This window comes from Manduca sexta, chromosome 12, assembly GCF_014839805.1.
Source record: "Manduca sexta isolate Smith_Timp_Sample1 chromosome 12, JHU_Msex_v1.0, whole genome shotgun sequence".
Lineage (NCBI taxonomy): Eukaryota > Metazoa > Arthropoda > Insecta > Lepidoptera > Sphingidae > Manduca > Manduca sexta.
Window position 1 is genome coordinate 3,164,879 of NC_051126.1, and position 27,621 is coordinate 3,192,499.

General features: G+C 34.9%; 2 protein-coding genes across 3 annotated transcripts; one reads left to right on the plus strand and one right to left on the minus strand.

Moving 5' to 3' along the window:
- The first annotated feature begins 317 nt into the window (after positions 1-317).
- Positions 318-14,126, plus strand: LOC115444821 (short-chain specific acyl-CoA dehydrogenase, mitochondrial). 2 transcript variants are annotated; one of them, XM_030170749.2, is made up of 9 exons: positions 318-702; positions 3,378-3,547; positions 6,818-7,076; positions 7,234-7,395; positions 8,736-8,802; positions 9,807-9,958; positions 10,477-10,568; positions 10,935-11,134; positions 11,565-14,126. In XM_030170749.2, the coding sequence occupies exons 1-9, from the start codon at positions 663-665 to the stop codon at positions 11,656-11,658; spliced, it is 1,236 nt and encodes a 411-aa protein (XP_030026609.1). In that variant the 5' UTR covers positions 318-662; the 3' UTR covers positions 11,659-14,126. The 2 variants fall into 2 exon arrangements, with proteins under 2 accessions (XP_030026609.1, XP_030026610.1); XM_030170750.2 differs by having other exon boundaries at positions 319-702; positions 9,819-9,958.
- A 1,471-nt stretch (positions 14,127-15,597) lies between these two features.
- On the minus strand, positions 15,598-26,304 carry LOC115444833 (protein artichoke). Its single transcript, XM_030170768.2, has 7 exons — positions 25,976-26,304; positions 21,550-22,002; positions 20,479-20,746; positions 19,027-19,410; positions 18,482-18,666; positions 17,853-17,967; positions 15,598-17,359 (listed from the first exon to the last, which is right to left on the minus strand). Exons 1-7 carry the CDS (start codon positions 26,248-26,250, stop codon positions 17,150-17,152), a joined length of 1,890 nt encoding a protein of 629 aa, XP_030026628.1. The 5' UTR covers positions 26,251-26,304; the 3' UTR covers positions 15,598-17,149.
- Positions 26,305-27,621: the final 1,317 nt, after the last annotated feature.

A 27,621-nucleotide genomic window follows, 5' to 3' on the forward strand; every position in this document is an offset into this window, starting at 1 on the left:
TTGTAATTTTTTGTCCCTGTGGATAATGTATAGGTAATTCGAAACGCAATAACTAAAGTTTATGTATGTATAATATGCTCGGGCGTAGAAAAAAGAAAGAAAAAAATAAAAATATTTTAAAATTCACGGATCAACACATAACGTAGACATGTAATTGACTGTTTCTCATTTCTGAACGTTATGCTGTCTTATGTCAACAGCAATGACATTGACATTATAAATAGTAATCACATTGGTTTTTACTACCACTGGCATTCTTATTCCTTTACAGATAAGGGTCATTTTATAAAAATCATAATTATGTATAAAATTGTGAGCAAAGCGTCAGAAATACTACATTTGTGTACAACTCCGCCGGCTATCGCATTTGCCATTGATACCGCAGTTTTTGACTTTTAATGTAAATAAATTCAGTGATAAGTCCGATAATCGTAAATTCTGAGTTGATAACAACGCCCTATTTTTCCGAGCAGCAAAATCGTATTTAATTTAATACTAGTATAAACCTGTCGAAGGCGCAGTGTAAAGGCAGTTATTGTTGGTAAATTATATTTTGGCCGGCCTTGGCCCATTATCATACATTATCGTATTTGAATAAGTACAGTGTCAACGTAGAGTCGTGTTTGGTTAAAAACTTTTGTGATATAATTCATACAATCGAAATGGCCGCGAGTGTATTCCTGAAAACATCGAAATTTAGTAGTAAGTATTTAATTATTTAATATGAGATAGCGGGTATATTTTGGCTACAGTATATATTAACCTACACAAAGCATACCCAATGATTTTTTTAAATGTGGGTAGCTGTAAATAATGTGGGTGTGGGCACTCGGAGGGTATTTTGAGGGTTAGTGAATTCCTGATATTTTTATATGTTATATAAACTATACGAAAAGCAACTCCTTAGAATATATGTTGATAAATATTAAAAATATTTACTGTACACAATGATATTCGTTACTAAGAAAGCAGATAAACTATTCAAACTTGCAATCTGAAGAAGACACCAACTTATCACAATTGTGTCATTTTCTTTCATTAGGTGTAAATGACAAATACCTGCTGTCTTCTTTTTTCAAGCTAGATTAAATATGACATCTCTTTCAAATATCAAGAATGTATGTGTACAAAACACCTTTTTTATTTAATTAGTTGGGTATGACGCATCTATACTTTATGAAATATCATTAACTGTATACTATATAAGAATTCATAGAACTCATATGAAAGATAAACAAAACTAGATAAAAAAATAAAATCCATGTTGCTTACATAATACAAGAATAGTAAAACATATATGTTGTTATTATTCTTATGTAATTTTTTTTTATGTGGTGCTCTCTATGGGAGCCCTATGTTCAGCAGTGGACAGTTGTAGGCTGATGAGTTGAGATGAGTTTTTTTTTTATTAATTCTCATATATTAGGCTGGGTTGACATCAGGCAGTTATTTGTAAATATTGTCTTATATTTTTGGCTTAAGATGTATGTTGCATCATACCCAAGTTGAAGGAGCATAAAGACAAGGGGAGACAACTAGTTAACTCCTGAACCAATTAACCAGATAGACTTTATTTTCTATAAAATTTTGCTTAAAGTGTCTATCTATGAGTTTTTAATTGCTTACTGTTAGGTATCAGACAGCCTTAAGAGGAGAAAGGACCAGGCAACTGCACAAGTTCTTGTGCAATGAAATGAGAGGGGTCATATGCTAACACAAGATTTCTTGTGCAGCTGGTTAGATTTGCTGTTCCATTTGAATGGACATTTTAGCCATAGAATTACTCAGCATTACAGTCTAGTACCATATAATTCTGTATAATAATTGCCACATGTGGGTACTATGATGTATACCAACAGACAGGCAAATCATTTCTCTCATTGTAATAACACCAAAAATGGAATTCACACTAGATTATACTTTTTTATTTATCATATATGACATTTATCTGTAAAAAGCAAAACATTCTCAATATTATTTTTATTGTGACCTTTTTAGATAATACGAAACAATATTATACTGTAACCTTACGTAATAAAGGCACATTGTTAATTCATTTTGTTTACCACACAATATTTACTTTCACTAATTACGTAGTTGTGACGAGAAACTTGTTTATTTTTATACATAAGATGGTCTTTTGACCTGGATTAAGTAAATATTATCTGTGTCTTGATTACTTTATATTGTATAACATTTATTTTTGTTATGCTTTATCTCTACTGTACAAGTATTTTATCAATGTTATAAAATATGATATCATTTACTCTACGATTTTTTTTATAAAGATAAACTAAAGTCACACCAACATATTATATATTGTTTTAGTTATATTCGCACTCTAAGCTTTCCTTCAAAAATAACTCTTTTCAGTAAAGAAGAGTTTCCTTTTAATAGCAAAGTAAATAATTTTATTATTATCACATGTTTAGATATCTCAGTCTATATTTTGTAATATTTTCTGTATAAAATCCATAATTTAAGTGAAATGAAACATCGCTTTTAGATATTTCAGTGTTCACTTGGACAAAGATTTATATGTCAGCAGATATTGTATTCAACAACTTTAATGAATAGAACTTTTTGTTAAAATTATGTATTCAGTGAAAACGCTAGAAGACAATAATATAATGTTTGTATTTGTAATTAATCTATTGACTATTATGTGTATGTTATTCACAAATAATAATATCTCTGTACAAAAGATTATTTGAGCTAAACATACGCTGGTAGAATATAATTTATATCCGCCCGGATAGCGACCACCATACACAAAGTGTTAAAACCCGCCGTAATGTCGCACGTAAGTGTGTCGCGTTCCGAAATCAGTCTGAGTATATCCGGTTCCAACTGCGGTATAATTGTGTCGACTGCCGAGGAGTAATCATGAATCGTCAGTCGACATTCTATTGGACCACTCCACTTACCATCAGATGCAGTGAAGTCGCTTTGGCGTGCACATATAATAAAAGTAATATAATATGCTCTACTTGGTATTTTTCCCTTAAGAAGCATTTAGTTTAATATCTGTGACAGTATACTCGATATATTTTGTGCCGTACTCGGCAGAAAATGTTACATGCAAAGTTATTGAAAGGGAATCTGCGAACTAGTAAGTAACACTGACACAGATGACGTTCTACTATACCTAAATTAAAAAAAATAAAACCTTCTGAAACCAATGTGTGATATTCATTTTCAAATATTGTTTTTAACAACTCATTGTTTATTTACTGCCAATTACTGTGCGGCAACCACCATTTACGCTCCTCCTGAGACAATTAACGCGCTAGATTCCGGTACTTATCGTTGTTCAGCGGTATCGTTTTATTCAATATCTTCGCGTTTACATTACTAGTCATATTGTATTGTTTCAGTATCATCCCTACAATGCATGAAAGCAGTAGCTGTACAAAGAAGGACGTTCAGCTGCCAGCTCAACGATCAGCAGAAGGCTATCCAGGAGATGACCAAGAACTTCACCACGGAATACTTGAAGCCCAGAGCCGCTAAGCATGATTTGGACGGGCGGTTCCCTTTTGAGGCTGTAAGTGTTTTACTTTTAATTTATATACATATACTTATATTGTTTTATTTTTAGGTCCTGCCTTAGCAATCTCTTCCCACCTTTTCTTTCGAAATAAAAGTCGTATGTGTAAATTCAGGATATAATTGGTTGATTTTTTTTTCCAATATTGTGTGTACCGGTTTACGTATGAATAGCTACAAAAATAACATCATTGCAAACAAACTTAATATTGAAAGCTATCATCGGTCTTTTGTATATTTTTGCACTTGCTCTCATTTACTACTCATTCTAAACAGGGATTGGCGCAACAATTTTTTTCACGATATTACAGAAAAAAAATGGTTTAGTTTTTACGACCACCGCCTTCCTCACGCTTATCCTCTTCGACGGACCCGAGCAAATCGTGTAAAATAACGACACAAAAACGATGCCTGATTTAGAAATTTAACCTAGTCCCGGACCAATATATCCAGTCATTACACTAACCGTCGATTGCAATGATCCAACCCAATCCCTTTTTCGGTCCATAGTGAAAATGGACCAATGAGAATAAAGTTTTTTTTTGACATGCTTACAAATAACTTGTTTTGATTGGTTCATTTTCGGGATCGGATCAACGGTTAAGATTGGGATCGTTTATCGTAAACAAAACGATAATCTGTCATCAATCAATGCTGTAGATAAAGAGGAGTAAATTGTCAAAGATCACACGATAAATACGGATTAGGTTTCATCTGCCAAACATTTGATATTGCACGTACGGTTACATTATGTCATCTATTAGATAAAATTACATAAATTTTATAATACTCAGCAGTAAGCATAGCGCATCAAGCTGAAGACAAAACATAGGTGACCGACAAACACTTTATAAAGACGAAAGTAACTGTTTACTCCGAACCCGCAGTGTGATATTCATTGCCGAGTATTGTAACTCTTCCTATAAAACGCTTTCAACATTTTTCTAACTTTCAACATTTTTCTAATAAAGTAAGGTTCAGCTGACAATTATTTATTTAGGGTCTCCTTCTATCTATAAAAAAATATATTTTTAAGGACGACGCAGAATTTTTTGTGTTGAAATTAAACGACGAAACGAGTTTACTGGTACGCGATACGTCCTCCCATAAACAGTAAAAACACCATACGGAGCTTTGAATTACAAAGTGCTGATTTTGCACATTTTATATTTAATGTTATTAATTGTGTAACGAGCGAAATACTAGTCTTCTAGTTTAAAAAAAAATGTGTCTGTACAATATAAATGGTCATTTTCATATTGCGTTAGTAAATGAAACTACATACTCGTGTTTGCCTCTCCTAACATTATGCTAAACAATATTTTAATAATTTTTTTTATGTTTTTATTGAAAGTTCAGATTTTATTTTTCTGAATTTTTGATAATTTTGTAATTTAGCGCGAATTTGGCGCATGCGTGAGTGTATTTCTGACTGAAAGTGTGATAATGCCGCTGCGATGAATTCTAGATTTGTTCCGACTAGTCGACTATCCGGCCACTTTCATAGTCGGCTATCAGTCGACGACTATTCGGCTTCCAACTTTGTATGTATTTCTCATTGAAACGTATATAGTGGAAATAGTATTTGCTTTTTTTCCCTGCCCACTTGACTTTACTATAATCAATGTCCAATTGATAAAAAAAAACCATACACAAGACTTTCTTTTTAACATTTAATTTTAATTAAGCTGTTTTACTTTAATCAACAATAGTATTTATTTTTTATAAAAAACTACCGCTCTGACCCGTGCTTAACGAAGCGTCACGGAAATTACCGAGTACTCCCAAAACCGTCATGGGCTTGGTCGACTAGTCGGCCGACTGGTCGGCTTCTCTACAACCTATTAATCGGCTGGTCGGCTAAGACTAGTAATAACGGCATTAAGATATTTTTTGATATTTATTTAGTTCGAAACAACACTTTTTTATTATTAGGTCTATGGTTCGCGTAACGCATTGTGAAAAATTAATTATGTTATTTTCAAGAAGATACAATATGATTACAGTAAGTTATGCAATGTCAAAATGAATAAATAAATGTAACATTTTCCAATCTGTCTGTTTTTATCTTACTTTACTTCTAACAAAGATATGATAACATTATTTTTCTAATAATCTTGCGGTTATCAGTAATGGCTCGGTATAAATGCGGGAGATAAAGTAAACTGTTGGTCAGTGACTGCACTTCTAGCAGCATATTATTCCGTCACTTTCTTACTCTAGTTTAATATACAGATTACAAACATGAAATTTTAACTTATTTATTAAGAAATTCAGTACTAAATGATTGTATATATGAATTTTACTAGTTATTAGGATGGAATATATCTTAAAACACTTAAATAAAAACTTAAATCTTAAATCTTAAAACTTAAATCGTGTCTGTTGGCCAACGGATATTTATATTTTGAATAATTAAACTACGTCTTTGCATAATAATCTTACATCATACTAGATTTTGATCGCGGCTTCGCCCGCCTGATATAGTTTCTGGACAAGAGTCTCGGTATATATTTAACTGGTGTAAAAGTATTCCTTGACCTTCCCAGGGACTCAAACAATCTCCTTACCAAATTTATCACCTTTTATCCCGGTAATTTATTCTCATGGGAAATAATGGAACTTTTAAATAGATGGCGTTAGCGTCGTACAGATGGCGCTATGAACCGCTAGTGTTTAAGTGACTTACAGGAGGAAAGGCTTCCCACACGGGTGAAGCCGCTACCAACACCTTATATTGTATATGACCAATAATGTTAAAAAATACGGAAAAGTGTGAAGCGCTAAAAATACATCACATGCTTGCGCTCTTTATCGACCGCTTCTAAATGTTCTTATTTTATCTCAAACGTCCTTCTTTGTTTTAAAGGTTATCACTCTTATCGTTTCTTATACGATCTTCAACATATAGGGATATCCACAATGTCAATGACTTTACGATATACACGTGTTATGTATGTTAAGGTTAGAATTTTTGGCAATGAAAAAATAAAAGGTAAAAATGTTCATTTATGTGTATGATAATGCGCTGTAAAATGTACTCAGCAGCCTTGTGCCAGAAATGTAAACAATGTCTACCCACTTTCTAAAAAATCCTTTTTAAAATCTATTATTCGACCGTTCCAAGAATATTAGTGTATAAGTAATTCACAATAAAAACTTACAAATGTATCTCTCGCGTTGGTACATTTCTGAGGCTGGGGATTTTATCGAGCAGATTTTTTTGATCTGACCGTTTGACTTGTACATTTTTCTTCTGCTACTATAGATTAAAAAACTCACCGACATGGGACTGATGGGCGCCTGCGTGGCTAAAGAGTACGGAGGGCTTGGCCTTGACTACTTGTCTCTCGCAGTGGCTGTGGAGGAATTGTCACGAGGTTGTGCAAGCACGGGCATGATCGTCTCCATCCACAACTTCCTCTACGCGAACCTGGTCAACGAGAAAGGCACTCCGGAACAAAAAGAAATATTCTTGAAGGACTTCACTAAGGGATGTATAGGATGTTTCGCATTGAGTGAGCCAGGTATGTTTTGGTTTATATTGAAGAAATTTTAATAAGGACCGTAAAACGGGACATGCTAAGTACGATTCCCAAAAGTTTTGATAATCGATTTAGTAGTTTATAGTTAGTCGAGTAGTTTATAGGAAATAAATATAAACCAATCGTATTGTATGGGCAGGTGCGGGAACTGACGTGGCGGGTATCAAACTGCACGCCAAACTGGACGGCGACTGTTGGACGCTGAACGGCAAAAAGAGTTGGGTGACGTCCGCCATAGAGGGCGCTGCCACTGTCACCTTCGCCACATTTGACCCCGAGTTGAAACACAAGGGACTTGTGTGTAAGTAAATGTAATTAATCCTCCAAGATACAGGCTGTTTGCTGGATTATACGATTCCTCCAAAAATTTGTTGATATTTTTTTAAGAGCTCGGCAAAGTGACCCTACAGCATCTGAGGGTTAGTGGAGTTGGTTCCAGATAGTGCAGACTAATGAGAGGTAACTCCTCGCCAATCAACACACTAATTATGCTGGCATGTAAACCTGTTTAGGCTTTAATCCACTACGCCAGCCTAGTGCGGGTAGGCAGACTTCACATACCTTCTAAATTCTTAAGGAGAACTTGTTAGGGAGACAGGTTTTTTTACGATGTTTTCTTTCACCGTTGAAGCAAGCTATTATTTACAAAATAGACATTGGAAAAGTCATAGTTACGTGCCCTTTTGTTTTGAGTCTGCGTACATTCAGCTCAGCAGTCCGTTCCACTCCCGCCGCTATAGCTATTATATTAAAGATGATCGAAATTTACACTCATCATTGTGTGTCGTGGAAAAGTACCTATTACCAACACAGGGTTAGTATTATTATTTTATTTTGTACAGAGCCCCCATTCTTATTAGTATTCCATGCGTCTGTATCGAAGTATTGGGTTCAAGGGCGTTGTCGATTGCACATTTTTCCACTACCATTATCGCGGACAGATAAATGATAACTGATTTTTTATCAATAAACTACGTTTTATATCATGTGCTTAAATTTTGTTTTATAACTAGTTTTTGTACTCGTCTCGACCCGTGCACTCTTTACCTACAAAATTCAAAGTTTCGGTTTTGCCGGGATAAGTGCCTTTAATTAAGGCATGAACTGTCCGTGAGACAAAGCCAAGAACGATTTGTGAATAGCAAACAATTATTTTTTACTTATTTTAAATGTTTCTTCTTTTTAATATAACTCATCTTACTTATATATGAATGTAGAATTTTGTGAAGATGTATGGATATTAGTCAAAGTAAATACCAGAATGGTTGCACATCTTGGTATTAAATATCGTATACAGATAGACTGGGATCAGTATAAGACTATGTTTTAACTCCGGATAGAATACATCAGTAGGGAAGGGTCCATATAACCCGATTCCCGTCGGCTTCACTTTATGTAGAAATTATGTAGAATCTTATCATCAATAGAACAATTTGAAGACTGTATTCATGCATATCAGTACCTAAATATTGTGTCGGCTTCCCTTTTGGAAAATTACACTTTTCGCCACTGATATACATTTAACATTATGCCTTTTTATAACGCGAATTAGCTCCCAAGCGGGCGGAGTCGACACGGAACGCCTTATAATATTAGTGGGATGCCTATTAAAAAAATTCGTATTAATTTTATGGTTATCAGGTTTCCTTGTGCCAATGGACTCTGAGGGACTGTTCAGAGGAAAGAAAGAACCTATAATGAGTGTTAGGTAAGTGTCCTCTCATATTTGTACCTCACTCTTCATACTAAGCACGTAACATTCAAAATCAAACGACTTGAACCGGCAAGCGTAACTATGCACTAACCGCCATTTTCAATTAACGATCCCAATCCCTTTTCCGATCTATCTCAAAAATGGAAAGAAACAGACAGAAATGTCAAAAAAACTTTATTCTGATTGGTCAATTTTTGCGATGGATTGATTGATTGGTCGCACCGCGCATGTGATACAGATTCGCCATTAGTGATGGCAATTATTTTAAATCAATTTCATTAGCATGCTAATTTTCATGTCTTAGCATGATAAATAATCAAGCTAATGCTAATTGCTAATATGACACATGAATTAAAATGCAGAATGAAGAATAAGCAGTTTGAGCGCAATTAACCGACTAAATTTAAGGCTCAATTTTATTTACTTCTATAATTTTTTTGTAAATTTAATTATTATGATAATTTGTATATTAGAAAATATAGAATGACTATTATATTATGTGCAAGTTTTTCATAAAAATACTTTTAATTCTCTATTCAGGCATAATAATATTATTGTGTGCAATATTATTCTGCCTAGTAATGATAATTTTCCAAAAATATTAACTGTTCTATGTGCCACTCCGCGCGACGCATCACACGCGCCTTTTTTCTTGCTCACTCCTCTACTCAAAACAGGCCGCGTTAGCATTCGCATTAGCATTTAGCACGGAATTTATTATTCCTGCGAGCGCTAAGGAGAGCGCGCAAGTATGCGCTGCTATTGCGAAGCGAGCTAACGCATAAACCAATCAGCATTTCACGAAATTTAGCAACTCTATTTAATTTGTGATATGCTAAATGTGATTTAGCATGCTAACAATTAATGCTAATACTAATTAATCCAACACTATTCGCCAATGAGGCAATCAGAAAAAAAAAACAACACAAAAACTACACGTTGACTTTAATATAATCCCGTTTCGGCAAACAAAAGGGGCTTATAAATTAGAATTGAAGCGTGTGCCTCAGGGCGGCGACCGCGTGCACCGTCACCATGGAGGATGTGCGTATCCCGCAGGCGTACATGGTCGGTAACCAGGGCGACGGATTCAAGATCGCCATGGGCCAGCTGGACCAGGCCAGGATCGGGATCGCGGCGCATGCTGTCGGTGAGTTACATTCATAAGATATGTACGGTCAGCTACAAAAATGGCTGAACAAGTTCAGAATTTCATATCGCCTTTAAACTTGTTGCCTTTTCAACAATCGTTTTTTCTTCACTAAAATAAACTTCATAGAATTTAATTTATTTTAGATAAAAAAAAGAGAGTATTTCGATTGATCTTAATTTATATAAGCGTTTTAAAGTTTTGAATTTGTTTAGCTGGTTATGTGGCTGACTGTGCATGCGCATATATAGGTTGTCCCCAAGCTAGAGTTGTGTGGTACTCGCCCCACGATTTTGAAGCAACCTTACTACTACAAATTTTTAAACTATTATTTACGGAGACCATGATTTTTTCGGTGTCTGGGGTCAGGCGCCTGGAAAATAACTTTGTCTTCGCCCATGCATACATAATATCACCGTTCTCCTTTTTCAGAGTAGAACTCATTTTAACTATCAAGGTAGGACAAGGTGTTTTGCCGCCTGGAAACATTTCTCAAGTTAATTTTTTTTCTTTTACAGGGATTGCCCAATCTGCTCTGGATACAGCCATTGACTACGCGAAGAAAAGGGAGGCGTTCGGCAGACCCCTCACTAGATTAGCGTCAGTTAAGGTAACAAGATTGCAGATATCGCGACATTTATTGGATAGTCTGAAAATATTAAGTAATATTGCAATAAAAAAAAAATATACTGGCACCATCCGCGTACGTCCTTTTGTGAGATAAACCTACTTCAGAAATTGCGCACTAATATTTATTTTTGCGTGATGCATTGTTATATATATTTTTTTTTTTAAAAAGACTCTTAGACTTTTTCTCAGATCACAACTAACGAATATTAAAATAATGTTTAACTAAAAATGTATTCGAGGGTGTTGCGCCTCCAAGATTTGGCTCCTAGGGCGGTCGGCAGGACCCAGTCCAAGAACGGTAAATATTTATGATGTAAACTTAGGAAGGCCTATTATTGTCCCCCAGGACCGGCTGACGGACATGTGCATCCTGGTGGAGACGGCGCGGATGGCGACGTACCGCGCGGCCGTCGACGTCAGCACCAAGAACAGCGCCATGGCCAAGTACATAGCGGGCCGCAACGCCGCCGCCGTCGCCGACCACTGCGTGCAGATACTCGGCGGTCGCGGACTCTCCACGCACTACCCCGCCGAGAGACATTACAGGTGTGTGTACTATACTGTACAACAACAGCGCCACGGCCAAGTACATAGCAGCGAGTTATGCTTGCTATAAAAACACTCAAATACAAACATCAACTTACGCACACATACTCATACCTTTTATCCTTGAAATAATGGGCAGAAGCGCGACTGGAGGTACACTCAATTTTCGTCGTGCGTATTCCGTCCCGTGATGTGATAGGGGGCGAGCCTGTCGCCATATCGGGGATAAATACTAAACTCTGCACTGATATTGAGTAGATAAATCCAATATCACTGCCCGACACGGGGATCGAACTCGAGACCTCAGCACTGCACACAGTGCTGAGGTCTCGCTTCACTACACTGGTGCCATACAACTACGCAACTGAGGCATTATTATAACTTACGCATGAACATTTATAAGATTTTTAATATTGAACTTTGTCAATAGGGATGCCCGGGGCACGCAGATCTACGGTGGCGTGACAGACATACAGAAACGTTTGGTCGGACACTTCTTGCTCAAGGAACACGATGCGCTATGACGCGTCACGCTGGACCGGGTAACGTGCTAGTCTCGTAGCGATCGTTTATCGACATCGATAAATTAATTTGCAAATAGATTAGTATCGATGTACTATTTGAATTTTAAGTGCTGTTTTTGATATTTAGTTATGCGATCATGGATTTTATTTTATTAGTTTATGATCTCTTTTTACAGTGTTTATTTTTCAGGCATTTTATTGAAATATATAGGTTGTTATTATCTCTGAACTGTTGATCGACAGGCTTTGTGGGGTGCGGAACGAAGTTTAATTATTACACTCTTAACAAGTATTGATGCGTATTGCAGCACACATTTAGGTAGTATAGTCCAAATTTTAGTTTCAAGAACAAAAAACTTATATTAATCATCAAGAACAAATTTTTCTGTTTAACGATATCTGATATAATATATTTTTTCGAGTAGCATTTTTATTCTCCTCAATTGAGGTTGTAAATAATTTGACTACCCTAATTAATATTACTTCAGTATTTTGTACATAAGTTATTTAAATTTTACTTATATTGAGCAGCTATAAAACCATCGATTAATTTATCGATATCGATAAGATTCCTTCGTGGATAACGACCAACACTGCCACAAATTGTGCACAAATTTAAGGTAACGGATGTATTTATCGGCTAATGATTTAAATTGTATTTTAAAAGGAACGTTTTGTCGATAATATATTAAATTACGATAATAATTACCACTTTAGTGCTAGTCATGGACTCAAACAAAGCTCAATTTTCACTTTTTTAAATCTAACATTTCTATCTATTCTTTTTTTTGTCTAATCAATCGCTTTCTTTTAACATTTATTTGTTACTATAACTTACCTTCGACCATTCTTAAGAAACGAAACATTTTAATTATGACTATAATAATGAAATAAAAGTCAATACTAATTATCATCTAATTTTACAATTGAGAAAATACTCTTATATTATCGAATTGTTTAAATAATTCCTTGTACCATCGTTTTGATTAATGTATTTTATATTTTAATTATTAACCATTTTTAGCATTTATAATAAAAATATGGTGATTGAAATGTACTTATTATACCATTCCAATGTTTAAATTATTTATACTACATTTAAAAAGAACATTTATGTCCATGTGTTAAGGCGCAGTTTCATCGTATGTACATCCAGCTTAAATGTATATGGGAATAAACAACAAAATATAAATGTGTATGTTGTATGCAACGTCTTCCTGTCAAATAAATTATATCCACTATTGCAGATAGAATTGTATAGTAAAAAAACATACATACATACGTACGTTTGTTTTCCCAGTATGCTGCTCTCAGCATTTTTAGTTTAATTGGAAAGTTTCTTGTCTTTTAAAGGGAGTTAAATATAGTTTCTATGAAGTTAGGTCGCTGTATTTATGGGCCATAGATGTAGATAAGAAATTCGGCCGAAGATTGTGCCACCGGAACTTACACCAGTCTAGTTTAAAGCAAGGTATAGCTTAATGCGTTATTACAAAAAATATTCTGAACATCAATGGATAGTGTGCTGTGCCTTGCCTCATACAATTTTACATTTGATTGCGAGAAAGCGATTCTCAGTGTGCGACGACCTTAATCACTAATCATGTCCGATTTATATTTTATTTAACTAAAGCAATAGTCAGTAGCTATATTATGTTTTCGGTTTTACGTAGAGTTGATAGGTTTTGTACCAAACAACGATAAAATACATGGTTATCGTCGTGTTGGGAAAACATACGTATCGATTATATTATGTCCAATGAGTTTGAATTATACTACATTGGTAAGGTACACAGTGAAACGAAGTAACAAGTTTTAGTTAATCTGTCACCCACAGATACACTTTAACTTCACCGGTGACGGTTTATCTCAATAAATCCTGTGAAAATATTTTCTGAAAATATTAGGATGGTTGTTTTAAATAAACTCAGAAACAATTTGATTTCAATGTAATTATTTGCTCCAATGGTTTTTTTTAATAATTGGCACTGGCTTCGTGTAATTTGCGCTATAAATCGCTTCAGTGTTGGATTTTTATAGAATTTTATATTTATTTATAAATTTTTAAGTTGATTTATAAATTGCAGAAGAAAAGATAAACGAAAAAATTGTTTTACTGTGTCGCTTGCTTGACTATCACCTATTTTGCTCTGAATATAAATCCACAGCGATTTAACTTCAAGCATTATGTAAAGGAGCTTCCAGTTTTAAATAGCAAATAGTACAGACAAATAGATACCGCATAATTAAATCGAATGGCTATAGATAATTAGAATATGAAATATGAACAGATAAAAAACTTTCAAATGTCTTCCAATAAAAAAAGTAAATGTGAAATATACGTATTTTTAAAAATTGTTAATAATGCCAAACAATGCAATGGTTTTTGTTGTGTATTATATAATGACGTTAAGTGAATAGATATGTATATTGTATAATCTTGTGCCGATATTAAAGATATTTTTGTATGTTCTGTTTTTATTTAACAACTGCATCCTTTACTGATTGACTCCCTCGGTGGCGTAGTTGTACTGCATGCGCGGTACGACAGCGCTTCGAGGTCCTGGGTTCGAATCCCGGGTCGGGCAATGTGATATTTGGGTTTTTCTACTCAGTATCAGCTCGGAGTCTGGAATTTGTGCCCGATATGGCGATAGGCGTGCGTGCGTGCGTGTGTCTGTCTCTCTCTCTCTCTATGTGTGTGTGTATGTGTGTGTGTGTGTGTGTTCGCGCAGCCTTTATCAAGAAATTTACCTTCTTTCAGGAGTATTGTAAATAATCCCTTTTTAATATGAGTTAATTTTAACAATTGTATTTGGTAATGTTTTCTTATGTTTACGCGAGTATCAGACATTGAAATTAAACTATTTTTCGTTTTTTTTTTTGTGTTTTTTGTCACTTTGACTTTGCGGATGACCAACACCTCAGTCCCCCCTGTGACCATGAAAGCTACAAAGTCTGCAAAATATATAACCGCGATAACATCCGAAAAATAGTTTAACTGCATAGTGAATCACCTTGTATCAAGAATTTTAATAATCTCTTTTTAAGTAAAGTTAATTTCGCTCTCCTGAATCAACCATAAGAACTTCTTCAGATGGCAAAACTTAGGCGCATTTTAGTAAAACGCACGGTAACTACATACAGGTGATGCTAACAATACGACTTTAATTTTACACAGAAGTAAGATCAAAAATAAGTATTCAAAATGAAATCGTAGTTCAGGTTTTTTTAAATCTTAAGTAATTATTAAAATAATCAATAAATAACTAAGGATAGTGGTTATTTTAGTTAATATTTGGGTTCATGAGATTTAATATTCTTTGTGAAAAAAAAAATATTTTGGATATTTTGTTATAGGCTATTTTTCCTGTTATATTGTTCGTTCTTTTTTAATTTATTTCCGGATTATGATTTTTTGTTATTATTTTTATGATTACTGATCGCTAGTCGTACCCAAATGTGAAATTAAAGTCTTATTGTCGGCGCCACCCTGCTACTACCGCGCGTTAGCATGTAAACGCCCCGATGATGATCTTATTGAGAGGGATTAGGCCTTAGTCTACGCTGGCCTAGTGCGGATTGACAGACTCCACATACCTTCAAAATTCTTTCTTCAAATTTCTTGGGTGTGCAAGTTTCCTTACGACATTTTGCATCATAGAGCAAGCGACATTTCACAAAGAATTTACACATTTAGACAAGTCAGAGGTGCGTCCCTTTGGGTTTTGAAACTGCGGACATTCGTCTCGGCAGTTCGTTTCGCTGAACTAGGCTATCGTCGCAGTATACAACACGCTATATAATCCGCATGAATGTTCCTCTCTGTATTACAAAGTGTAAGTATGTTATAAACTTAAGTTACATACAGTAGGATTGTTATTACGGGAAACGATTCACGTGGCGAAACCGTAAGCAAAAGGCAATTGAAAAAAATGGTTAGTTTGGAAATATTTTATTAACATAAAACAAGTATGGACTGATTATTTTTTTTTATTGATGGGAATGTTTCATTTTAGTCTATTTTGTGAATGAAATTTATTGATAACACCTTTGGCCAAAATACTAATCATCACCTCACTAGCATAATCATTAACCTCTTTATAGTAATCATATCATGATCATAGTTTTCATATCAAAATCACTATCTCACGTAATCATAGTCTATCATAACCACACGCATAATCATAATTTTTCTATTATAATTATAATCGCACTAGCATAACAACAATCTTCCTCATAATCATAAAATCATTATCATACTTTATCATTATTCAGATTTTCAGTATAATGTTATAAATTTGGCGTTTATAAACGGTGCGGGTCCGAACGTAGTATTAAACAGAAAGTTAAAGTGAAGTTAAAAATCTACGAAATCATTTTTTATAAGTTTCAGAACAAAACATTTATAATGTAGTATTGATATACGCCAAATTTTTAAGTCGTAACATACTCAAATAAATTATCTCTAATTAATATAAAACGATTAAACAATCAGCCCTTAATCATATTAAGTGCTTATATGATTAAACCTAGTATTCACTTTCGAATTTAAAGCTGGTACCTAAAACTGGAATGTGTTATAAGTACCTACCTATAACAGTATTATGCGATGTGTCGTGTAATCTTATCTTTCTTCTTTCTTTCTACTAACCGTAGTACGAGAAAGAAAGAAGAAAGATAAGATAAGGTATCGACTAGTCTCATCTACTAATATTATAAATATGACAATTTGTGACAATATTTAAATGTTTCTTATAAGTAAACGCAGTAGTAGCTAAACAGATTTTGAAGAAATTTAGCACACGGATAAACCATGTCCTAGATTAACACATAGGCACGGTAATTTGCTCCCATTGGAAATAATGGCAGTACCGAAGGGTTCATATAAACAGATTCCTGCCGGCTTCTTTTTATGGAGAATTTCTGTAAAATCTTATTACCGTCAAAACAATTTGCAGACCGTCTTTAAGTATATCAGTATCTATATGTAGCACGTCAGATTCCCTTTTGGATAATTTCACCTTTCACCTGAATACTGGAATTTCATAATCTAAAATCTTAAATAGATAGCGCCGGTGTCGTATAGATGGCGCTATGCATCGTTACTGTGACTCTCTTTGTAACGGGAGAGGCTATTTACGAGGGCGGAGTCACGAGCAACACCAACTAAAATATAATTAACAAAATCTTTTTCAATAAAACTCTCAAACAAATCAAACAATTAATACAATAAGTAAATATTTTTTTATACTGTCTGGAAACTGCTGTTAAAACTTAATACTTATATTTTATTACTTTACACTTTTCTGATGACCACCATCATAAAAAAGAACTAAGTAACAATATGGAAAATTTATTCGCAGTTGAATCAGTCCCGTACCTTACGTTACCCCATGTCCATGGCTGAATAGCCTCCTAAACGTAATCACGATGAAATCCGTAAACTTTATTTCAATGCCTAAATTAATTAAGATCTATTAGGAACTATTTAGCTTCTATTGAGGGCTTGTATGTGGGCCTTAACACTCTCATTTTTAAGATCTTCTTTGGCCTGCCGTCTGCGCTTCTCTCGTAAACTCTTCCTTCTGACCGTGCACGCTACTACGATAGCTATGACAAGGATTACGATGATGCAGCATCCAATGATCTCTAGAAGACGTATTTGCCACGGTGTTAGAATTGATTCGGTAGATTGCATCTGAAACAATGTTCGTGTACTTCATGTTGAAAACGAATTTTACAAATATTAAATTAAATATTAACTTGAATGTGAATAAATAAATAACTAATAATAAATAATTATGTAATTTTTTTACTAATGTTAACATACTTAGCAGAAAAATAATTAAGGACAATGCACATCACGATAAAATACATTATAAATTGCAACTGTATTATAAGAATCTACTAGATAATGTTTCAGTTTTTTTTAGCATTGGTTGGTCATAATCAAGCTCTTCACCAGGTAAGTAGGCACTGCTGGCCTGAAAGGCCAGGAAAAAAGATTATAGAAACCCAGGTGTTAAAAATTTAAATCCTCGGGTCTCACTCACCATGTTAAATGCATCAAGCTATTAAACATGGCTTTATATAACCTGTTGTGGCTTTTTAAAAATATATTATCTATGGCATAGCTCGCTGGTTCTTTGTGCTGCGCTTTCATAGACCTTAGTAAATGATTAAATACTTACAGTGGAAGGGTAAGGAGCTCCGGTGTCCCGGTAATCTTCAGAGCACAGGAAATCGTCGCTTCTGTTGTACCAGTGTATCAGCCTAGTGCCCTTAATTTCGCGAGGCGACTCGCACCTGCAAACATTTTTTTGGTATATTATGAAATAAAGAAATATTTATTGTAAGCTCAATTTAAGCACTTTAAAAATACTTAAGATCAACTAAGATAGTTCTTATTAGGACCCAAATAGCACTGAAAAGCTTATAATGTTGTTTGCAAAATAAATAGCCACGTAGAGCTTTGTAATTCGATGGTTTGTAAGGTGTTTTTACTTTCTACTATTCTAACGAGTGATGACTTTCACGATCAGAAGAACGGCTTCTTTATCTTTCATTTAATGGTAAAAATCTCCCTTGTTACTTATCAAAATTTGAAATAGAGAACACATAGAACGCATGTCTTCTAAACGTCAATACGTTTTTTATCAAAAGTATATTGCTACTTATAGTATATATAATAACAGGGGGAAGAAAAACAGGCCGGCATAATTGTCACGACTGCGGGATAAGTATTTCACGTCAGTCCATACTTTATCGACCTTGCTCTACCGTGACTATATGAAAAAATAAAGTAGGCTGTAATTTTCACCTCAATTCGACTAAAAGGTTTGTGGTTCTCGTCTTGTACATCCTCGGTATGAGCTCGTTGAGGACCCACTGCAGCTCGCAGGAGCAAGTCCAGGGGTTGTGCTGCAAGTTGACGCCTTCCACTACCGTCGACCAGTCCGTCAGGTTCTGAGATATGTGCTTCAACTTGTTCTCACTCACGTCCAGCTGGAAATAGGTTATAGCATTAAATAATTACTTAAACTAAAAAGAAGGTCTACAGCATGAATGGACTCGACTAAGGTAATATCTCTTTCTCACAGAAAATAGATAGAATGATAACCTGTTTCCTTCTCACGTTGTGGTGGGAGTAAGTATCACGATATTAGAAATAAAACTTCCTAAAGTTTATTTATCTCTTTTATAACCGGCAGCGCACCAATGGTTTTTCTGATATGGTGGTTGTTAATGGGTGATCAATATTCCTTATTTAAGCAACCCACTGTTTTACTAACCTATACTACAAAAATCCTCTATCACCCCACTACTAAGTAGCAGTCTCGATCTTTCCACCTAATTAATACTTACCATACACAAGGACGTGCCATCAAAAGCTCCGACTTTTATCTCTCTCAGAGATGGGCATTTGGACAAATATAAAGAGAAACAAGGCGTCTCCAGAAGTTCGCCAGTAGATTGTCCCAACACATTACTAAACGCCTTTTCATCCACCACCTCTAACGATTTGAGGTCTGTCATATACAGTCGGTTTATAGCCAGTATGTTCTTGAAATATATGGTTTTAAGAGGGTTCCCGTCTAGCCGCAGGTCACTCAAGTTCGGCAACAGCTGCGAGCTTAGTGACTTCGGTATGTCGTTGATGTTGTTGTAAGAGAGATCGAGGAAGTACAGTTTTTGTAGTTTGTTGTTGATGTCCACTTTCGCGATTTGATTGCCAGCTATGTTCAGTACCTGGAATTGTTAAATACATGTTACCATTAGTAAATACTGAAGATAAAGTCGAGATCGTACACCCAACTTCTATCAGCCTGCCTACGAATCCGCCTGAGAAAAACTGTTTTTCCGGGAGAAATATTATTTCCGGGATAAGCCTGTAGCATGCAGAAGTAATATAGCTTCCTAGTAGTGAAAAAAATAAAAATCGGTTTAGTAGTTCGTTAGCTTAGCGCTTTTAAAAACAAACAAACTCTTCAGCTTTATAATATTTGTATAGATTTATTAATTCTGTTATTCCTACCTAGATAACAAGATCTTTGCATGTACGCATATACCTACTACTATAAATTACATTTGCTATGGAACTTGTTATATATACATATTTGTGGTTGCCGACTCGAAATTCGACCGCATTTTATAAACATTATATTTCTATATATATATTCCTTCCACGCAATGTATATCCGGTAATCACTTACCATCAGGTGAACCGTATCTTCTTTTACCCCCATATCATAGAAAAAAACGTATTAATGAATTAGAATTAACTTTAATAGACACGAAACAAAACATTTTATGGAGTTATACCATATATATGTATACAATAAGTGTGTATAATTAATAAGTGGTTACATATTTGTTTACATTACGAGCAGTGGCTGATTAAACACTCTGTAGAATACGATAAGATATTGCAGTTGAGAAAAACTATGCCATAAAAACGAATAAGATATTTAATTTTCGTCAAAACCTTTATAGTATAGGACGAGTTTATTTCATGTTAAATTAATTTAATATTTGATTAAAATTTCAAGTTATGAATATTATTAACAAAATTGTTATGAACTCTACCAACCAATGGAGTAGCCAGCTTTCGATTTAGGGTCAAGCTACTTTATTACATAACTAATCCCAATAATTTAACAAAAGTATGTACTTATGTTGAATCTAAGGTGTGCAGCGCACCCCCACCAGCCCCCTGCGGCCCCTGCCTGCCTACCCCCATTTAACCAACTCAACAATTGTGACAACATTGATTTCATATCAAATCTTCAATATACAAATTCTGATACGGATCCTTACCTCAAGATTATCAAAATTGACCGCCGCCTCATCATACAAATCGGACAGTCTGTTGTATGAGAGATCTATGTACTTGATACCGCTGGGGAACCTCGGCCAGTTGTACATAGTGTTGCCACGCAGCTTCATGATCTGCACCGTCGGCGGCAAGGAGAACACAAACGTGATGTTATTCTGACTTACATCTAGTTCCCTTAAGTTTGTGCAGGTTAGGAAAGACCCTTCTTCGATATTTTCTATTGCGTTGTTCGATAAATCAATGAATTCCCTGAAATTTAATTTGATTGGTTAAGAATTATTGTTTGTTGTTTTACGAACGGAGTTCTAAGGGTTTTGATATCACGACCTTCTCCAGGGGTCCCTAGTGTGAATTGCATATCCACTAACGTATGGACCAGCATAGTAGTAAAAACGATATTATCATCAGCCATTTCATGTTGGATGAGTGAAGTTTATTATTTTTCATTAAAAAAATATTTGCGAGACGGTAGATTGCAAAGATTGAGTGATGGAACACATTTTTAATGTTTTTTAGCGTAGTTGTTGCGTAACATAAATAGTTTTTGAAATTATGAAATGGTTGAATCGTTGCTGTACCGGCTAATACCTGTGTTCTGTACATACTTAGAAACTTTTATAACTACAATGAAACTATCTATAAGCTATCCACAGTGATATCGAGTTTCGTCTATTTTTTATTTATTAGCCGATTGCTCACAACAAGAACCGTGATTCCTCTCATCACGATAAGCTTCACACTTGTAATTAGTGAGTAGATTCATCGATAACATAGTAATTTTATTTGAGCATGTTTAGTCTATAAACTTTGGTGTGCCATTAAAAAAAATAAGACAACTTTTATTCTTCATTGATAAACTTATAATTTCTTGTATGCCATCCACGACGTGCCTCTAGTTTACTAAGAATTGCTTATATTTCAGCTTACACATGGTACCCATTCTTGATTTTTGGGAGCTTAAGATTGTGTAGTCATAGTTTATTTTAATTACATTCTGTTTAGATATTGTCGCCTAAGTACGAATATTTTTTATAAATGCATAAAACACTCACAAATTATTGTTCTCTGGGAAGGAGTCCTTTAAGATAGATTTTATTCTATTACCATAAAGATGCAATCTTTTCAATCCAGACAGAACTTTGTGTTCATTTGGCAGCATCAGGTCAGTTATATTGTTTCTTCCTATATCCAATTCTTCCAACATCTTAGATTTGAGAGCTTCCAAGGGAAAGTTATTAAACACGTTTCCTTGTAGATATAGACGTTTTAATTGCTGTAATTTTTTAAAGTTCAGTGGGTTGAACCTATTAAATTTGTTGTCGGATAGGTCTAATTCCTCCAATCCTTCGATATTCGTGAAGAGATCAGGGGAGAAGTCGATCAAGTCATTCTGAGCGAAAGAGAGCTTCTTCAAATGCGGGACGTTGGCGAATGGATCCGGCCAGAACATTTTGATGCCGTTATTCGTGAATCTCAGGGCCTCCACTTGGGAGTTCGGCGGTAACCTGGAATACAAAATCATATAATAAGTATATGGAAATAGTGTTTTATCGGGGGGCACGAGCATGTCATTCGTAAGTATAATAATGTCAGCCCTGTCTGGTATGTATACAGTGGGTCAACTACTGGGCACGCCCCTTCTTTACTTCTGAGTGGGTTCAGGCCTCATTCTGGCCTAGTCACGTGCATGCCCTTGGGTTTTGAACCTGCGGACATTTATCTCGGCAGTCTGTTCCATTCCCAAGCTATCTGCAACATGTTCACCTGATGATAATGCTATAATCGCTGACGGTGGACTGCCAGGTACGCAGGAGATATTATAGTGCACAAGTGTGTGCGCAATACACAGGTGCACTCTCTGTTCTTTCACTCTCCTATATCGATGAGACAGCAATCCGACATGACCGGATTTTTTTTTTCTGTTACATAAACATCGAAATCTTTTGTAAAATCACGATTAGCTTTTAAATGTGTCTGAGACAACTTTTTATCGCTCGCACAAGGTGTATTGTGTCTTGACAGCGCATCGGCGCGGCGTACGCTCAGGTGCATAGTTGTGCTTCTGTAATTTAGTGTACTACTCTAGATAATAAATATACGAACAATGCGTAATCCACTATTTGATCTTACGTACCTTTTAAATCGCTTGTGAATAATTTCTTGATTTGTGATAGAGTGAAAACGATAAAACTGTAAATTTTATTATTAAGCATGCTCGTTGATTATTGTGCATGCTTTTCTTGTATAAGATTGAGGTATATTACTCCTATCTCTTAAGATTTGCCTTAAAATTGTATGAAAGTATGCGGTGTAATGACCACAGACTTAAGATAACGTGACCGTGATGATTCGCTGTGCAAACTGGGCCAACGGCATGATGGATGTATCATGTATGCTAAACTATCGCACTGAACTTTAATCAGGTGACTAATGAAGCAACTTTACAAAAAATATATAAATTAGTAAGTTTTCTGTATCTGTACAAAAAGGGGATGTGAAGAACTAGTTAAGGGACGACTTTTAGCCATGGACGTAGCTAGTTTCTAGCTCAGAGGGGAGCAAAATCACAAATTTCAATCCAACCGGCGGCCTTCCCTCTCCCCACCTGCCTACACTCATGCCTTTAGTTATTGGACCATCCCGAACGAAAAAATGTACAGCACTTTTTTCTAATGACCTATTTTATGTCTATGTTTTAGGTCCAATTTGTATTTTTGATAACAAAAAATTTATAGGAACAATAGTTAGACGAATGTCACGGAGCGTACGCAAGAGAGCAAAGGAACTAAATCTCTAGCATTCTCACTAGGGAGGTATCGAAGATGAAAATGAAACTTACCTAACTAAATAGTATATTAGGTTAGGTAAGTTTAATTTTCATAGTGGTTATTGTACACCGCCATCTATTTTTACTCTTGTTTCTGTCCATCCAAAGGTTGTCTGGAAGAAATCGCTTTTAGCGATAAGACCGCCCATTGTGTAACCATGTCTTGTATTTGCTTTCTTTTGCTTTTCTTTGTGTTTTATTGGTTGTGTAATAAAAAATATATATTATTATTATTATAATTAAATAGGTCATTACATAAAAAAACTAACTTCTTTAGTATTTATTTATGCTTTCTAAAAAGTAAAATCGCTTAACCAAGGATCTAGATTATGGTTACACAATAAATAAGATAATACTCAATAATGCCTAGGATATTCATTTTGATGCGATTTGATTACTCATCAGCGCATTCATTACTTCAGAAATCATCTAACTCATAGTTTTGGAACGCAATGAGTAAAAATACAGATAAACCGCGTCAATGAACTTTGTTTGGCGATTTAAAATCTGCACGTCACCAACTGCAATGTTTATATACATGATTGACGTAATCTGAGTGGGATACATTATTTAAATACATCAAATATATAGTCAAATCTGTATTAGATTTTTCCATACATGTATTGTATATTCGGTATTCTAGGATGATAAAGCCACGCTGCGCCGCGCTGCTGCCGTATTTATCTATACAGTACATCATCTACTGCGTTAATGGGCCAGCTCGACCTGGGAATCACCAGTTTTTAGAGAAAACGTAATATGTCATCTCACTTTAGTGTTTTGGGTTACGAATGGCATTACGCTGTTGTACATACATGTAGGGACGCATATAGCATGATGCAATGTGACATCAATGTTGCACATAGAGCATTCGACGCTACTGGCGCGGCGGCCACCAGTCATTTCCCGCCCTCGTCCGTATTAACATGAATGTTTGGATGTTTTCGCGCAAATAAACTTGATCTTGGGGCGTATATTAACTTGACCATGACAGTTCTATAACTAATATACAGACATGGATATTGGATATGCCTATAAGGCGTCGGCAAAGCATGTTAGTTCTCTGAATTTCAAATTAATTGAAATGGAAAAATATCAAAACAAATGAACATTTATTATTTTAGGGCAGTGACAGTGTTTCCCCGTTCTTTACATAGTGCCAAAATAAAAGCATTCACTAAAATACTGCACGCTGTAAACAAAGATTTATTTTACGTGTGGCTGCAAACAAGTATGCCCTTAAAACCATTGTGAACATAATGATTAGCGATAAGGAATCAAGGTAATTAAACAAAATAAAATGACGTAGGCAACGTAATGGTATTTTGACGGCCAATTAATATCTTTATTGTAAAACTAGCTGTATACTAGCAGCTTCTCTTGCATGAATGAAAAAAAGATATTCTATCAATTGTGGAACTTTTTTAACTACCGTAAAACAGGCAAAAGTACGTGAGTCATTGGGGCGGAACAAATTGAGTGCCTGTTGAGTGGCCTATACTACTTAATTAACAAAGGTAGAAATTGATGCTGTGTCTTACAGAAAACCGCTGTAACTCGACAGCCCTCCACCTTTTCTGAGATGAGGGACGATAATACACAATTTATTAAGACACTGCCTTACTGCTATGTTCCTTATTTAAACTTAATGCGAATAGTGTATTCATGATTCATCCTAATTCATATATGTTTATAGACAATGGAAACCACTTCAGATAGTAAAGTATATATTGCTCTGGACTTTGCTCGCATGGAATTCATTTAATTAGAATATAAAACATAGCCTATGTGTTTTGTCGTAAATTTCGAGGGAATCTGGTACGAAGCACATACCAAATCGCTTCAAAATTTACGACAGTAATCATCGAAGAATGTTTCTACTAGTAAATATATAAAATCAACACTCTACTCAATAGAGTGTTGATTTTATAAATAATAAAAACAGAGATATTAAAAGATTATTTTTATATCTTGGTGGCATAGTTGTATTGTATATTATACTAACGTGACAAATACAATCAGAAATACACTCACACGATCATTAATGTCAAGCTAAACCACTGCATGATCAAAAACCCAGAAAACAAACAGCGGGATTATTAATTAGTAAGGTAATGTCGAGATAACTTTGTATAATGCATGCCAACGTTGCGCAGTGGCCAGATACCTATTGACAGGCTGTCCCTAAATCAAATATCCCGCCATACACTGGCTCACTTTTTCAAGATCTACTCGGTAGCGCAGCGCAGCGAAAGGGCGGGCGGCACAAAGTGTGTAAACTCTCAACTGGTCGGCATCTCGCTACGTTGTTTCATCAACTATTCAGTTATTGTTTTTACTACTTATAGTATCAATTTCATTTGCTATCTATTATTGAAACATGAATACTATTTCTCAAATAAAAGAATGAGTAATATCTGTTGATAATGACGTTTATTTTATTATGTCCGGTTTTCGAGATTTCCATTTAAAACTTGGTTCCACTAAGGTTTCAAAACCCCGCTTTACTTATATGCCACACTTGGAAGTAAAGTACCCAATCGTCACGTGGTTAAATTGTCTCGTGAAACCTTATATAAAATATTGTCTTTTCTATTTTCAAGTACTACATACCTCTTAGACAAACACTAAAATTATCAGAAAAAACTTACTTGCCAACAGTGGACAACTGCATACCCTCAAATGTGGCTGAGATTTTCAATCCGTTGGGATTCGGCGGCCATTCTATCTTGTCCAAATCGGTGATATGAATTTTTCTATCAGTTTCCGAACAATGTATGTTTAATATCAAATACGTTTTTTCCACATTATAAATTTCACTGCACGTGCATAATTCGCTTAACTTTTTACGTACAACACTCTCCGCATTTTGACCAGGAATTATTATAGACAACACAAAAATCCGTACAATGTTTAGAAGCATCATAGATAGCAGCAGGTGCGTGCGCCCGCGGACTGTGCTTGTCGCGAAGTGTACTTCTGCTAACTGTTATCTATATCAAAGGTGTACTGGGTACTAGGCACACCGGTATTAAAATACTTAGAAGTTAAAATTTGTATCCCAATATCATGCGCAAGAGTCGATGGCGTAAAACATGGTAATTATTAGGATGATAAAGAATTTAACATTGGTGAATACTAGGATTTATTTATGAATCCAAAGTTGTGATTAGACATACACAACGGCTGGTTTTCAAGTCTAAAACTTAAGCATAATGTGGCTCTCAACAGCTTGTTTATTTCTTTCTTTGTGGTATGTGACTTATGTAATTTTATGGTTATCATATTATTATTCTATTAATACGGTTAAATAATCGTATTTTTTATTTTATTTTTGTAGCATATCAACGTGACATATATCACTATGGCTATTTTGCACGGTAGTGTACTTCATTGTGTCGTTAACTTTATTTTTATCATTGATAGCGTCCCTCTACAGATAATTCGTATGAACGATAGCAAATTCCATTGAAATAAAATTATTCAGTGTTATTAAACTGTTTACTCACTAGGATGGTAATTTGTAATAAATATTAAAAGCTATGAATGTAGGGGAAAATCCTATGAAGTTTGCGATGGCTATATTTGAAAAGAGTGTTGTAAATTTAGTTCCTTGATGTGTTGATACTTGATTCTACTGTTTGTTTATACTTTATGGTATACAATATACGTTAGAGCTGTTTATTCAGCCCTGACCTTAATAATAATAAATCATGTTCTTATTATATTATGTTGCCTATTTCTTTAGTCCACCGCGCTGGCCAAGCGCAGATTGGCAGTTCTCATACCTTCAAAATTCTAATAAGCTATCGTATAGTATACAGGTATAATATTGTATAGGTTCTCAGGTATTGTAAGTTTACTCACGATTTTTTCCTTCGCCGTTTACGCGAACGATTATTGATAAAGAATATCTTAAGTGAAAATAATTCTAGTACAATCAATGTGGATCAGTGGCGAAGCGTCCATACAAGCCGATTCCTACCGGGTTACCTTCTGTAATTAATTAAAAATAATAAAAGAAAAACATAACAATATAACTAAAATAAAAATAGTATATTCAAACAAGTCATCTTATATTTATTAAATTAAATCAATACTTCAATGATATCTGTCGTTCATATCAATTCGTTAAATCGTAACTCGCGCTAATGACATGACATGACGTCAAAATATAAGAGTGGCTCAAAATTATATATTGTACTACTAAAAATTTCATATCGCGGCAGTCGCGTTACTTATTTTACAATGAACATTACATTACTGCGTTTCGAGTCGCGAGCGAGAGGGAAATATT